Source organism: Pteropus medius, unplaced genomic scaffold, assembly GCF_902729225.1.
Source record: "Pteropus medius unplaced genomic scaffold, Ma_sr-lr_union100, whole genome shotgun sequence".
Taxonomy (NCBI): domain Eukaryota; kingdom Metazoa; phylum Chordata; class Mammalia; order Chiroptera; family Pteropodidae; genus Pteropus; species Pteropus medius.
Window position 1 is genome coordinate 1,297,108 of NW_024355990.1, and position 14,241 is coordinate 1,311,348.

A 14,241-nucleotide genomic window follows, 5' to 3' on the forward strand; every position below is an offset into this window, starting at 1 on the left:
GCAGACTCCGCCCCTTCCCTGCTGCCTTTGGCTTGTCGGCCGGTCCCTGGCACAGTGTGTCCTGAATGGACATCTGAACAAATGAGCAGGTCACCAGAAAGCTAGTGCGTGACCCAGGCCAGCCCAGTCCTGTCCCGGCCCATTTTCCCACCTGGCTCAGAAGGGCGCGTTGAGTTGTCGGGCCCTGAGGACAAACCCTGGGCCTAGGCCCTGGCAGTGCATGGCTGTAGCTCCCGCCAGGGCAGGCAGGCAGAGGGGCTGGAGGGCTGTGGCTCCCGCTGGTCAGTGGGCCTGTGCCGGGGACCGAGGCCAGGTGCAAATCCTGAGGGAGGGGGCTCTGGCTGTCCCTGCCATCGACCGAATGCTCATGTGGCACCTCCTGTCTGCCAGGCCCCGCAGGAAGTGTTGGGGGCAGCTGTAAAGAAGCTTGAGGCCCAGGCGGCCCCCACTTGGAGCCCTACTCCAGGCAGCAGTGAGGACGGTCACCGAGAGTGTGGTCCTGGTGGTGGTCGCAGCAGCTTCCAGCACCTCGGCACCCCATGCAACGCAGGCCAGTCTGGTGCCACCCTGGGGGCAGGATTCGTTCTGGACACTCGGGTCTGCTGCTACGCCCTAGGGGTGACCCTGGCCCCAGATCTGGGGGCATCCCACCCTCAGCTGCCCCCTCTGCCCTGGCCACTGCTGTCAGGCTGCTTGGCCTCTGAGGCCAGGGCATCTGCTCATGGCTGGGGGTCCTCGCAGGCCCTGCCCTGCACTGCAGGATGCCGTGTCCCCACCCCAGGCCAGAGTGGGCACAGGCCTGCTGAGATGGCCTTCCCTGCTCCTTTGGTCCCTTCGCCTGGTTCTGGGTTTGCTCAGTGAACGAAGAGGCCGGAAGAGGCCCCTGGGCTCGTGGGCCCGACACCCTTACCTCGCAGTCTGTGGCTGTGTTCCGCCTTCACCAACTTGGCCAGACCCGTGAGCCCCACCCCCGCCCAGGGTCTGGGCTGCTTCCCCTGGGTCCTGCTGCTGGAGCCAAGGTGGACAGCTTAGACGACGGGGGACTGCTGGTCCACACCCCTGCTGACATGGCCCCGTTCTAGAGGTGCCCGCTGCTGGCTGGTGCGGGGCGTAGCATCCTGCCTAACCCAGGCCAGCTGCCAGAGGATAGTGGGGCTGCCCCCACGGTTGTGTTGGGGCTCCAGCCCGTGGGGAAGGGGACCGGGGACGGGGTGGAGCTGGGAGGGGGTGGGAGCAGGGCAGCACAGGGAATATTTTTTTAACTGCTATTGTCCAAGCAAATGGAAATGGGGTGATTTTAAGTTATTGTTGCCAAAGAGATGTAAGATTATCGTTGCTTTGGGAGTGTGGGTGGGGACGCGTTCGGGTTTGTGTTTCTTGTTTCTTATTAGTTTGAGGCTTAGGACGCTGGTGCAATGGTTTTCTTGTTCCTTGTTTTTTAAGAGAAATCAAGCTAAGAAAAAAACCCTTCATGCTAAGCGTGTGTTTTTTTTTTTGGAGATTTGCAGATAAAGTTTTGGGCAGAAGGGGGCATGACTATGCAGGGGTGGAGCCCCAGCTGCCGGCCATCTCGGGGGACAGTCCCTTCTCACCACGAGGAGGGAGCTGCAGGAAGGTGGCTGCCTGCCACCGTCCTTGGCACACTCTGGTGGAGAGAGTGACCTGGGCCCACAGTGTGCCTGGGCCGAATCTCCCCACTCCCCGCAGGGAAGTAACTGCTGTTGATAAATCATCTTCCAAAACAGTGGCAGGCCCTTCCCTCCCTGCGCCCCGGGCCTCTGGCCCGCAGGCGACAGATCACAGCTGGGCACAGGTGGGCAGCCTGTTTATTGACCAGACAGGGGCTTCGGGCATCGTGGGGGTTGGGATTCCCTTCCATCGTAGCTGACAGCATGTCCTTTCCTCCCTGCTGGGCTCCACAGCCCCACGGACCAGCCTGGGTGCCTTGTCCGCAGAAACAGCCAGGGTCCAGCCCAGGCCGGACTGGGGCCGGCAGTGCCGGCCGGGGGCGAGCATGGGAGGGCGTCCCAAACGGGGCTGCGGACCGTAGCAGGAGAGCTTCCGTGTGGTGGGGGGCGAGGGCCGGGGGCAGCGGGTGCAGAGAGGCCATCAGCTGAGGACGGGGGCAGACCTGTCATTGGTCACCGTTGGCTTCAGCTGGACGCTGGTGAAGGGATTCCTGAGGAGAGAAGAGAGCGGTTTGAGTACCCCCAGGGCCCCGGCCTGCAGACAGCACCCACCCGGACCCCCGGGGGCAGCGGAGCTGCGGGAGAGCCTGCGGGGTGCTATCCACAGCTGGCTGACCCTGACGCACCGCTTCTGCCACCCCCCACGCTGTCACCCCTCCCAGGGCAGGGCGGCTGGGCGGGGGGAAGGCTCCGTTCCCCCCACATCTGCCTTGGGGCGGGGAGCCACCCACAAGGCTGAGCGGCCCAGCGCCGTCTACCCGGGATGAGTCACTGAGTGTGTCTGCGGAGATGCCTGTCAACACAGCCCGGACCATGCGTCCAGAGGGTGGCCTGGCCTGGCCCAGGCTGACGCCACAGGCCCGAAGCGCACGCACACTGGTGGGGGTGATTCCTGCGGCCCCCTGCAGAGGGGCTGACCACCCGCCCCAGTGAGGGGTCGGCCACCTGTCACCCCAGGATAGCCACACCCTCCCCTGCACGCCCAAGGCCACAGACGACGGACAGATGGACTGGCCAGACAAGAGGAAATGGAACGGGAGGAGCACAGGGCCCGTGTCCAGCCTGGTCCTCGCGGAAGCCTGTCCTCAAGTCCCTGGAGGCTCAGGAGGACCTGCCAGACGGGGACAGCACAGGACAGCGGGCCGGGGGACGTCAGGCAGCTCCAGGGGGAACAGCACGGATGGCACATGGGACACATGGGGCTGGCATGGACAGGACCACACTCCCGGTGAAGTGCTCGGCTCTGGAGCCGTTACCTGGGGCGGGAGGCACCTCTGGCCGGCGTCCACGGGAGCTGGGTGGGTGGCGCATGGGCTGCGGGCATGTCCAGCATCCCCAGGGAGAGAGCACGTGGGGTAGGGACACTGCCCTGTTGTGCCGAGGACTTGGTGTTTTCTAAAGAACTAACACACTCTGGCCTGAGTGTGCAAAAGGATGAACCGCTGAGCAGAGGCGGCCCATCGAGGCCCAGCTTCTGCGTCTCCAAGACGGCGTCGAGCATCATTCAGTAAGATCTTCGTTCAGAGCGTCACAGCCCCGAAGAAAAGCCGCTCCCTGGCCCGCTGGGGCCCAGGATCTGCTCACGTGGAGTCCTCTTTGGCTCTGGTCTGTGCAGACAGGCTTCAGCCAAGCCGGCCACGGGCGAGGCCACCTGGGGGTTCCCAAGGCCACGTCGACCATGGCCAATGACGTCTGGCCCTGGGACAGGACACAGGGCGGCCTGCACCCTTGCTGCCACCTTAACTGTGGTTCTAGAGGGCTCCGTGCCATCGACTGCCCCTAACCAGTGTCAAGGTGGGAGATCCTGGGGGGCTGGCAACAGAGGTGTGTCCCCCTAGAACTGGGGACTGAACAGAGGGAGGGGTGTAACCCCCATACCCCAGAGAAGGGAGAGCGGCTCCTGTGCTGACCGCAGCCGGCGCAGAGGGCCAGTGGGTCTGGGCGGCAGACACCACACTCCTGCCTGACACCTGAATTCTCATCAGAAAGGGTCACTGGCAAAGGGCGGCGTCAGCTGGGCCACAGGGGGAGTGCAGGGCCGGACAGGCCCCCACCCAGAGGGCCTCCAGTCATTTCCTCCCACACACAGTGGCGTGGAGCCGTCCACACTGCAGGTTCTGAGGGAGCAGGCAGCCGCCACAAACACTGCAGGCCTCCCAGCCCACTCCCTCCCGAGCCCTCAAGGCATAGGCCAGAGACCGTCCCAGAGTGGGACGCTCCCACTCTTCAGCACCCAAGGGTGCCTATCACCTCTGGAACTCATGAGCAACCCTAGGGAGGCACCTGTGTGATCCCAGGCAGGGGCAGGGGTCAACGCAGAGATGACGGAACAAGACAGGAGTAGCACCCGAGGCCCACTGCAGACCCTCCCGCCCTGCGGACACTGGTCACTGCCGGGCGGGCTGCAGGCCAGGCTTCCTCCCAGCACTGTGGGTGGACGACCGCGAGCCCGCACGCCCCGCCTGCGCCGGCACAGAGCGCGGAGCCAGGGGCACAGCGCCCTTCCGGTCAGCTGTCCAGGGTCTGTCCACCGGCGGGGGCTCCCAGGGCACAGCTCTGACCCTGACAGCCACTCTGTTAGGGACCTCCGGGCGAGGGCGAGGACATGGACGTGGACATGGACATGGCCGGCGGCGGCATTTACACAGAAAATGCTGGCGGCACAGCGGGCCTGAAGTCCCAGGCAGGGAGGGCTAAAAAGGCCCGAGCCAGACCCTCCCGGGACCCTCCCCGGGAGGATGACAGGCACAGAGGTCAAGGGGACTGCAGTGCCCCAAGAGCAGCCCTCAGGGACACTGTGCAGCACAGTGTCCCCTCCCCACGGCCCCTGCCAACCCCTGTGGTTGGGCAGCTTTCGGTTCCGCTCGCAGGAGACACGTGGCCGTGGCTGTTGGGGGACCCTCTGATCCTGTGAATCCACTTGGGAACGAGGAACAGGGTTCCGAGCACAGCCCAGTCTTCACACACGTGGCTTCTGTCCTTCGGCGAGTCCCGGGCAGCGTGCACGCCGAGGGCGACTGTCACAGAGGTTTCTGCGTCCTCCCGAACTTTCTCTTCAAGTGGCTTTTCCAGCGCGGAGCCAGCGTCCTGGGGGTGCGTCGTTCTCGCGCTCAGCCCTCGCCCCGCTGCAGGCTCCAGTGCAGCCGGGCAAGTCCCTCGACCAGGCAGACGCGCCTTTGACACATGGTGCCACTGTCCTGACCAGGCAACTGTGCAGCGGGACACTAGCTGGTGGTACTGTGCTGCGTGCTCCTGGGGTCTGCCCTACACCTAAGGACATAGTCCCCAAGCCTTCTGTCCCTTTGGTGCCACGAGTGGCGAGGACAACTCGGTCCCACCAGCTTGGAGGGGCCACGGGCAGCAGAGGTGGGGCCTGCACAGCTCTGGGTGGGAGACGCAGGCCACTCAGGATCCTGGAGGCAGGGAAGGGGGTGGCCTAGGGTCGGCCACAGGCATTTCTACATGCTTCCCAGACTTCAGGAGCACTTGTCTCCAGAACTTTCCAGAACTCACGCTGCAGCTCGCCAACACAAAAGCAGTGTCAGGAGAGCAAGTCCTGTCTGCTGGGGTGGCCTGGCCGCCTGGTGGGGTGAAGCAATCACCACCCTTTATAAAAAGAATCCAGGTGCCAGCCACACAGGGCGACCCCCTCAGTGAACACGCAGGGTAATGACAAAGATGGCACAAGGCCGAGCAAAGGGCTCCCCGTCTCCTGGTGGCCGCTGCTGCTCTCTTTCCAAGGACAGGGAAAGACCGTCACCAGGACGGGTCCGAGGCGGTCAGCCGCGAGGGCATCAGGCGGGCCTGGTCTGGGAAGTCTGGCACAGCCCGGTGGAGCCACATCGGGGCAGAGACCAGGTTGCCAGGCAGAGTGGGCAGCAGAGCTGCTGCACCGTCTCCAGCAGGGCACATGTGCCTGGGTCCCATCTCCTCAGGGCTGCGACACTCACCTACCCGGGAGCCGGTCAGGCCAGGGCCTCCAGTTCACCCACAGGGGTGCAGAGCCAAAGGGGCCCCCCAAGATGGCCTTGCAGCTTATCACCAGGCTCCACCATCACTGTGGCCAAAGCACCCGCAGAGGGAGGAGGAAAACCCACAGAGAGGGCCAGGCCAGACCCGCACCCAGCAGCGGGGGCAGGGCCGCGGGCGACGAGGTGGTGCGGCACATCAGTCCCACAAGCGCCCCGAAAAAGGAAACCGTGAGCCCGAGGAGCAATCCAAGGGAAGCAAAGGCCAGGAGCCCCCAGAAGAGCAGGCTGGCTGACCCCCGGGCCCCACTTTGCCCGTCGGGCTGAGGCCAGAGGGTCTGTCCAGAGCCACTGCAAATGCAGACTGACCAGCACAAGGAAGCCGGGCACTTACTGACTCTGGACGGGGCGGCTCAGAACCTGGCCACTTCCACGTTGGTGCTGCAAGGAAACACAAAGGCTGCAGGTGCGGGTGGCACTGGGGATTCCCAGGGGACACGGAGGCTGACGAGGGCCGTCGGGCTGGAGCACACTGCCAGGAGCACGTGGCAACAGCCACAGGGCAAGAGCTGGGTCTCCAGCCCCCGAGGGCGCCTGCAAGGAGTGGCAGTCACCGCAGCCCAGCACAGGCGGGCCGTCCTTGGGTCAGGCCACGCAGCCCCACTGTCACCTGGGCGGGGGCCGCTACAGGTGTGGGCCAGTGCCGTCTGCACGCCCAGATACACGCAGGGCTGGAAAGAGGCGCCACACCCAACTCGATGCAATAAATAAAACTTTTATTCCAACAACTGCAGCACAGGGCACAAATCAGATTTAAAAAAAAGAGGAAAGGAAACAGGAAAATCGTCTTCAGCAATTCCGTCTTCACGCGAGTTTCGCAGTTTGCGTCCACACCCGTCCGCTGAGCACGGGATCCTTGGGTTTGAGGACACGGCGCGGTGGCTCGCTCACACGGGTCCGCGTCCGGCTCCGTCTCTTCCCTGAATGCAGAACGGTCTGTGTCTTGAGCGGCTTCTGTCACAAGCACGACCAGCCACGCCCTAGTCCGCGGGCGAGCGGGCTCTGCTAAGCCACATCGAAAAGGAGCGTCCACGGCTTCGGCTGCCGCAGCGGGAGGGGCCAAGCGGGGCTGTGCCCTCGCTCACGTCCCAGAGTCAGGGGGCGAAGAAGCAATACCAGTAGCCACTGAGTCCAGCACGTCTCTTTCTGAAGTCACCGAGACACACAAAAAGACGAGAGCGTTTAGGGGGACGGGGCAGGACCGCCCACGTCCCCTGGGCAGCAGGCGTGTGCGCAGAGTGCCTGGGCCGCCCTCCCGCCGGCCGCCTCGACTCCCTCACGAAGCTGGTTGAGGAACCGGTCCCCAGGGTGGGCTGGGGCGGTCTCTGGAGGTCTTTGGAATGGCTGCGGGCCCGCCACGCCGGCAGGAGCCACCCGCGCGCTGTCTCTGCACACCGTCCAGCAGCGTCCACGGCGAAGGAAGCCCTCGGGGGCCGGCCTCGGCCTCCCTCACAGGAGCGAGCAGCTTCCTCAGGAGGCCTGCGCGGGTGCGGCCAGCGGACGGGCGCCCACGGCCGCGAGCCTCTGGGGGGCCCCAGCACGCCCCCTTTCCCGACGCAGCTGCCAGCGTGCGCCGGGGTCAGATGCAGAAATAACAGTACGAACACCGGAGTCCATGCACATCTGTTTTTGTTTTCAGGAAAGAAAAAGTCCTTTTCCTGTTTTTCAGCTTTTTGATTTTTTTTGAGATTTTTCTTTTTCTTCAGACTTTAGAGCTGGCTCGCGACGAGCCTTTGGAAAGGGGCAGCGCGTCACGAACGCAGATGACGGGGAGCAGAGGCGAGGACGCCGCCCGCGCTGCCCGGCCGGCCGGTCCCGCCTGGCGGGACGCACGGGGTGGGGGCGTGTGAACACGGGAGCAGATGTGGGGCAGCACCATGGACCCTGGGGATCGCAGAGTCTGGGGTCACCAACCAAAAGGCGGGAGGGGGCAGGTGGGAAGGAAAACGACCCGAGAACAAACCAACGAGAGCTGAGGAGAGACCAGTGGAGCCCAGACAGGTGGGGGGGCGGGAGCTCTTCCGAGCAGCGGCTGCCCGTGGTCAGCGTCCTCACACTGTGGACACCAGCGTGCCGCTGCCGCTGCGAAACAAAGCACAGGACAGCTGCGGCCGCGCGCCTCCTGCAGCAGCCTCCTCAGCGGCTCAGGGCCGGCGGGCCAGGGGGCCACAGGGCCACGGGGCCACGGGGCCACGGGGCCACCGGGCCCTGGGGGAGTGCGGACGGGAGCGGCCCCGAGCCAGACGGGCAGAGCCTGGGGCGGGGCACAGGAGGCAGCAGCCCCCAGCCACCTGTGTGGGCCGGGGCAGTTCTGGGCGGCCGAATGGGAGGGCAGAACGAGGCAGGCCAGATGCCAGGGAGGAGCAAAGGCTGCCCGGAGCGAGGCCGCGACAGTGGACAGCGGGCAGCTCAGGGTCCTGCTGCTTGAGAACAGAGCGCAGAGCGGCCGGGCCAGGCTGTGCTCCCGCAGAAGCGCCTGCCTCCACCCAGCCACGCGGAGTGTGGGGACAGCTCTGGGAGGGGCTGCTTCCCACGGGTGACATCGTGGAACCCTGCCCTAAGGGCCTGCCCTGCAGAGGCCTAGGAGCTGCAGGATGGGCACAGAAATCAGCGCCCGGGCCCTGCTCGCCCTGACACGGAGCGCAGACTGCACTGGTCCCCAGCCAGGCCCCCGCAGGACAGGCCAGGGGAGAGGGGGCCACCCCAGCCTCTGGGGGGGGGCCGCTCCCTGTCACGCACTTCCCAAGAAGGATTCTGAAAGCCCTTACCTGCTCACAGCCCGTGCCCCGTAGTCATCCAGACCCTGGGGAGGAAAAGCAGACTGGTTAAGCGGGGGCCAGGCGGAGGCGGAGTCAGCAGGAGCCTCTCCTGACCCCAGCGTGTGCGCTGCCAACTGCAGCCAAGGGCTCAGAGTCACGTGATCTCCCAAATTCATGGCACTGCCGGGTCTGGACAGCAGTTGACTATTCTGTGTGTGACCTCGCACTCGTGGCATGCACAAGACAGCTAACCCCCGTCCCCCTGCCACGTCTCCCATGGCAGGCAGCCCGGGGCCCTGAACGTGCCATAGCCAGGGGAGCACCTGCAGGGCACGTGTAAAACACCTGAGCAAGTGAGGTCGAGGCGAGATGAATCCCAGATCAGGTAGGGCAGCCTCCCCTGGAACCCGGGGCCCCAAATCACAGACATCTGCAGAAAGGGGGCAAAGGGTTGGGGGGCCAGGCAGGAGGCCGGGCTGACGGGGGCCAGCGTGGGGAGGGCAGCACAGTGGACGGTTCTCGGCAGGCCCACCTCAAGCAAGCCTGGGCTGGCCCCTGGACAGAGCATCCCTGAGTCCCCAGGCCCCAGATGCAGCTTCCTGGACCAGGACCAGGTGCCACTGTCCCAGGAGGAGACCCCCCGGGTATGGGGTTGGGACCTGGGCTGTGAATAGCTGCTACGTCTCTGCTGGCCTGGCCTGGACCCTTCAAGAAGTGTTGGGGACACCGTCCCCAGCTCTCTCAGCACCAGAACCAAATCCAGAGCCCAGGGAGTGCAAGCACCGAACAGGGCTCAAGGGCTGCCAGGCAGCTGTGCCACAGGCCCAGGCGGGGCTGGGGGCGGCCAGAGCACCTCACTGCCCAGCAAGCTGGCCCTGTGACCCCGAGGCGCCATGCCTCCCTCAGACTGGATCAGACTCTGGCTGAAGGTCCCGCTACACCCTGGCTCGGAGTGGCAGGTGGCCATCTGCACTTGGCCCCGTGATTCAGGAGCCATGGCTGTAGGGGAGGAGCTCCCGGCCACCAAGCCCCCTGGGGTTCCAGGCTCCGTGGTGGCCGTCCTCCCCACGCCGGCCTCTATGAGCCCGGCTCCCCCACCTGACCATCCACGCTTCGCCCCTCCCTGTAAGGCAGCGCCCAAAGCAGGCTCCAGGCCAGTGACACCCCGGACAGAAGCAAGGGCAGCAGATGGGCCACTGTGCCTCCTGCAGAGCCGAGTCCTCAGAGGGCAGCGACTCACGAGACACAAAGCAGGGGCTCGGCCAGAAGGCCCAAACCTGACCCGGGCCTGCTGGGGCGGTGCCCACGGGGGCTGCGGCCAAGCCCGCAGCCACGGCCCCACCTCTGCTCACCTGGGAGAAGGCGGGCACAGCCACGCTGTAGGGCCTCTGCTTGAAGGTGCTGGCCGCCTGGGTGGGGAAGGCTCGGGACGAGGCGCCATAGTCGGGGGGCGGGAGGGCCAAGTCGTCCTTGTCCAGGAGGTTGCCCGTGCTGCTGCTCTTCCCCTGCTGCAGGCTGCGGGGACGCGGGGACAGTGCTTAGAGCCAGGCCAGCCTCGCCGGCACCCTGCGAGGCCTGGTCCCCCGCACCTCAGCCCCTTCAAAGGGGTGACAAGAAGCTGCTCTTGCGGCCTGGCTGGCAGCCACGCTGAGCCCGTGGCCCGCTGCCAGGTGTGCCAGGAGGGACCCGGGAGGTGTGCGGGGCCGAGGCCCATGGCGACCCCGCCCCCACAGCTGCTCCGCCCTTCCGTGGCTCCTGCTGCGATTCTCCCACTCCCACGAGGGTGGAGGGGTCGCGGGGACTCGTGGGAGACGCCTGGGACCTCGTGTGCATACTGTGCCTGCAGGGCCTGGGCCCAGCGTGGGGCGTGGAGTCCTAACCCTGATGGGCCACAGACGGGGCCACCCCACGCAGCACCTGGTGGCCTCCGGGGCTCTCAGACCCCTCCCCACAGAGCATCTCTGCACCCGGCACCCCAGAGCCGCCCACTGTGGGGGCTGCATGGCCAGGGCTGAGAAGGCACTGGAAGCCCAGCCCAGCCAAGTTCTGTGCCAAGAGGGCTCAGGGCCACTCTGAGAGGTGCCCAGCCACAGCCTCCCACTGTCACCGCAGCTGGAGCTAAGGGACAACTTCCTGGGATCAGCACACTCACCTCATGTGCAACCTGTCACTGCCATCGCTGTCCAGCACCCTGGTGTAGGAGAAGGGGAACCAGCCCCGCCTGCAACACAAGGCCCAAGTGAGAGTGTGCTGGGCGCCGGTCCCCGTGTGGGGCCCCCAGTCCCAGCGGCCCCCGGCCTCCCTGCACGTGCCTGTGGAGGGAGCACACGTGCGTCCTCCAGGGAGACCGGGAGGCCCCAGCCTGCACCCGGGGATACAGCCAGCTCTGAGCTGACCCGCCCTGGATGGGAGCTCTGGCAGCTGCCTCTTTTGGAGGCCAGGGACCCAGGCAGAACAGGGGGGCTGCTCCCAACATGCAGCCCGGCCAGGCAGGGCCTCCACCCCTCCCCAGAGGGGGTGTCTGGGAGAAAGACAGGCGTGTGACTGGGAACGAGGTGCCCACCGGGCACCTGCTCCTCAGAGCCCCTCCGAGGCCGCGCTGGCTGCCTGGAGATTATCGCAGAGCTGCGTGCAGCCCCTTCTCCCTGGTGGAGCAGCCACACGTGATTCTGCCCCAGCGGGGTCTCCCGTGTGACCAACAGACACATCCAGATGTGAGGGTGGCCCCCCAACTGGCAGCCCCCGGGTCCAGCAAGAGCAAGAGGCTACCACGGCCTCTCGGCAACAAACATTAAACCAAGTCTCAAGGCCCGACCTGCGGGACCCGATGTGACTTCGGGGGCCCCAGCCTCTCCTGACTGGGAAGCCGCACGGCTGACGGCAGGGAGGGCACTAGACACACGGGGCCATGGCCGGGTGATGGGGCAGGGAGTGAGGGAGTGAGTAGAACAGAGCTAGACCGACCATGGAGGCCGCCACGGGCAAGAATCCCAGACGGGTGTCTGTACCGCCCAGGTTTCCCGCAGTGAAAACGCGTCAGCTCGACGATCAGTCTAAGAAAGGGCCAGGGCCAGGGCCCGGGGCCAACGGCCCCACCGCGGAGGGTACGGAGGGCACAGAGGGCACAGAGGGCACAGAGGGCACAGAGGGCAGGCCGCCCCGCGCGCAGCCGGACACTCACATCTTGGTCTTCTCGCTCTCGCCGTAGTGCCAGCCGTCCCGGGCCTCGGGCACCAGCAGGGTGATGAGGTCGCCCTCCTTGAAGCTCAGCAAGGTGCTGTTGTCGCCGGCCGCGTGGGAAAAAATAGCCTTGACCCGTGGGCGGCCGTTGCGCTCCAGGCCGGCCGCCATGGAGCTGGAGCGGGGCAGCGTCTTGTTCTCCGCTGCCAGGGGACGGGGCGGGTGTGAGCGAATGCTCAGGTGCGGCCACCTTCCCATTGGCTCGGTGGCCTGCATGACGCACTAGAAGCCTGGGGGCCCGGAGGTGCACGGCCCTCCTGGTGACACCCGCCAGCCTCCAGGGCTGTGCGGACTTGGACTCTGGAAGAACCTGGGCCCTGAGGATGCAGGTGAGCCTCAGCCTCCCACCCGCTATCAGGAGCACCTCGGCCAAGACCCTGGGGAGCCCTGAAGAGAGTGGCCCCGGCTGACGGGGCAGCCAGTGCACCGGGGCCCCCGGGAGGGAGCTGCCCCATCATCAGCTGACGCCCACCCGGCACCACCATCTGCGGCCGGTCCCACCCTGCCCGTGTTCATAGCCCCACTGCTCGCCAGAGGGCCCAGGACAGTCTCAAAGGGGACCCCGGGTGCTGCACGCTGCACACACGTACCCGGGGGAGGGCTGCAGCCCCGAACCCCCGGGCACCCCGGCTCACCGGCGGCGTAGCTGTTCTTCGGGGCCACACTCTTGCGCACGGGCAGCGTGTTGGAGTAGGAGTCGCTCAGCTTGGTCTGCGGCTGCGGAGGAGACGAGGACTTGGGCTGCGCCACCTTGCGGTCAGCCCAGGGGCTGTAGTCCTCGCTGTCGGGGCCGGAGACGCCATTCATGATGGTCGTGTTCTCCTGGGCAGACAGCCGCTGTGGGGAAGAGGCGGCAAGGGCGCGGGTTGCAGGACGGCCCCTCACTCCCTGCTGCTGCAGGGTGCCAGCTGCTGCAAAGGGGGGCCGTCCCCCCACACCCTAAAAGCTTTCTGGACACCAGACTCACCCCGACAAACGGGGCCAGCTCAGGGGGCACTGGCAGGGGCTTGGCCCCGGGAATGGGGTCTGAGATGACCAGGTTGGACTTGGAGGCCGACAGGGCACCGGGCAGGATGGCGCCGTTGCTGCTGGCCATCTGCTGCATCAGCTGCACGGCACGGTCGGGGACCTTGTTGGGGTCAGCGCAAGCCTGTTGCCACAGCGGCAGCTTCTGTGCCAGCAGCTCCTTGCCCTGAGGATGAAGCAGAACAGGCGAGTCAGGGCAGACCGCAGTCTCTGGCCACGGGGCACACCCGGGGATCCAACCTTCAGGGTCTGCTGCTGAGCTCACGGATGCAGCCCCGGGCCCTCACCGGGTACCAGGCGGCTCTTAACGTGACACTCCACATGGGTAGGGGCCTCCCTAGGACCTAAGAAAAGACATGTGCTCCCATCCTTGCCCGGGAAATGGGCAAACCCTTCGTGAACAAATGTCAAGACCAGAAAGACCAGAGACGAGGATGGACTGTGGGGAGGGGCCCGGCACGGTTAGGGGAGGGGCCCGGCACGGTTAGGCCAGGCTGTCTGGGTGGGGAGGGGATTCCGCACGGGAGAACTGGAAGATGCTGGGACAGCCTTCAGAGCAGGCCGTGGCCCTCCGCCATCGGCTAGTTCAGACCACGAGCCAGCACACCAGGCCCCAGGGCGGGACACTTAGTTTGTGACTGAGACTCAACTGCTCATTTGCACGTCCTCTGTGGCAGCCTCCACAGCCTGTAGCCAAAACCGGAAATGTTTATTATCTGGCTCCTGAGACAGACGGTCTCAACTGATGGGTCTGGGGTGGTGCTGACAAAGGCCAGCAGAGACCCAGTGCCAGCAGGGACACCCTCAATGCCCCCGAGTGGCTTCGGGCCTGAGATGACCCGTGCACGAGGCCCAGGGCTCCTGCAGGCTCCGAATCCACGAACTAGGGAAACGCCCGGTGGCAGCCGCGGTGCATGGGCTGGGAGGCCCTGCTCTGGTGCCCCAGACAGACGGGGGTGGAGCAGGTCCACCTCCCTGGGAAGTCAGCTGTCACCCGGGGAGAGGCGGTGCTCCTGGAGGGCTATGGCTTTCCTACCTTCGGTGCCTGGCTGCCACCAGAGGGCGCAGACACCTGCCAAAGCCCGTCTGGAGCCACGTGGGCGGTGCAGCCAGCCCTGCTCCAAACACCGCGTGGGCGCCCAGCCTGCAGGTGGAGGCTGCGCCTGCTCCCCGCTCTGGCTGCAAGCAGCCCTCCCAGCTCCCACGGGGGACACAAGGCCCGTCACTGTCCTTGCTTTGCACCTAGGACAGCAGCCCTCGGGCAGGCCCCGGCAGGCAAGAGCCTCTCTGTGGAGGGCGGGCATCTACCTCCTTGGTAGCTGGCTGTGGGGACCAGAAGCAGAACCTCAGGTCCAGCGTGCGTGCGTGTGCGCGCGCGCGCGTGCACTTGCTTGTCCGCAGAAACTCCTTCACAGAGGCACGACGTAAACTAGGGCCTCCTTGGTTAGCTCGACTGCCTGACTACCCCTTCTAAGCTCTCAAAATGCTCCGGAAGGTTCT

At 65.8% G+C, this 14,241-nt stretch overlaps 2 protein-coding genes across 6 annotated transcripts in view; one reads left to right on the forward strand and one right to left on the reverse strand.

Moving 5' to 3' along the window:
* The window catches only part of AATK (apoptosis associated tyrosine kinase), a 29,062-nt gene extending 27,584 nt beyond the window's left edge, over window positions 1–1,478 (forward strand). For all 3 annotated transcript variants that reach the window (XM_039859901.1, XM_039859903.1, XM_039859902.1), the window contains one exon: window positions 391–1,478. In XM_039859901.1, the coding sequence (XP_039715835.1) occupies window positions 391–431 (41 nt within the window). In that variant the 3' untranslated portion in view covers window positions 432–1,478. The remainder of the gene's footprint in view (window positions 1–390) is intronic.
* A 330-nt stretch (window positions 1,479–1,808) lies between these two features.
* Window positions 1,809–14,241, reverse strand: part of BAIAP2 (BAR/IMD domain containing adaptor protein 2) — a 49,652-nt gene continuing 37,219 nt past the window's right edge. Inside the window, exons 7-14 of one of the 3 annotated variants that reach the window (XM_039859904.1) lie at window positions 12,683–12,907; window positions 12,351–12,552; window positions 11,657–11,858; window positions 10,628–10,696; window positions 9,828–9,990; window positions 8,485–8,519; window positions 6,051–6,097; window positions 1,809–2,179 (exon numbers count right to left, since the gene is read on the reverse strand). In XM_039859904.1, the coding sequence (XP_039715838.1) occupies window positions 6,070–6,097; window positions 8,485–8,519; window positions 9,828–9,990; window positions 10,628–10,696; window positions 11,657–11,858; window positions 12,351–12,552; window positions 12,683–12,907 (924 nt within the window). In that variant the 3' untranslated portion in view covers window positions 1,809–2,179; window positions 6,051–6,069. Of the gene's footprint in view, window positions 2,180–6,050; window positions 6,098–6,411; window positions 7,799–8,484; window positions 8,520–9,827; window positions 9,991–10,627; window positions 10,697–11,656; window positions 11,859–12,350; window positions 12,553–12,682; window positions 12,908–14,241 lie in introns of those variants that run through there. The other 2 variants (XM_039859905.1, XM_039859906.1) reach the window with 2 other exon arrangements.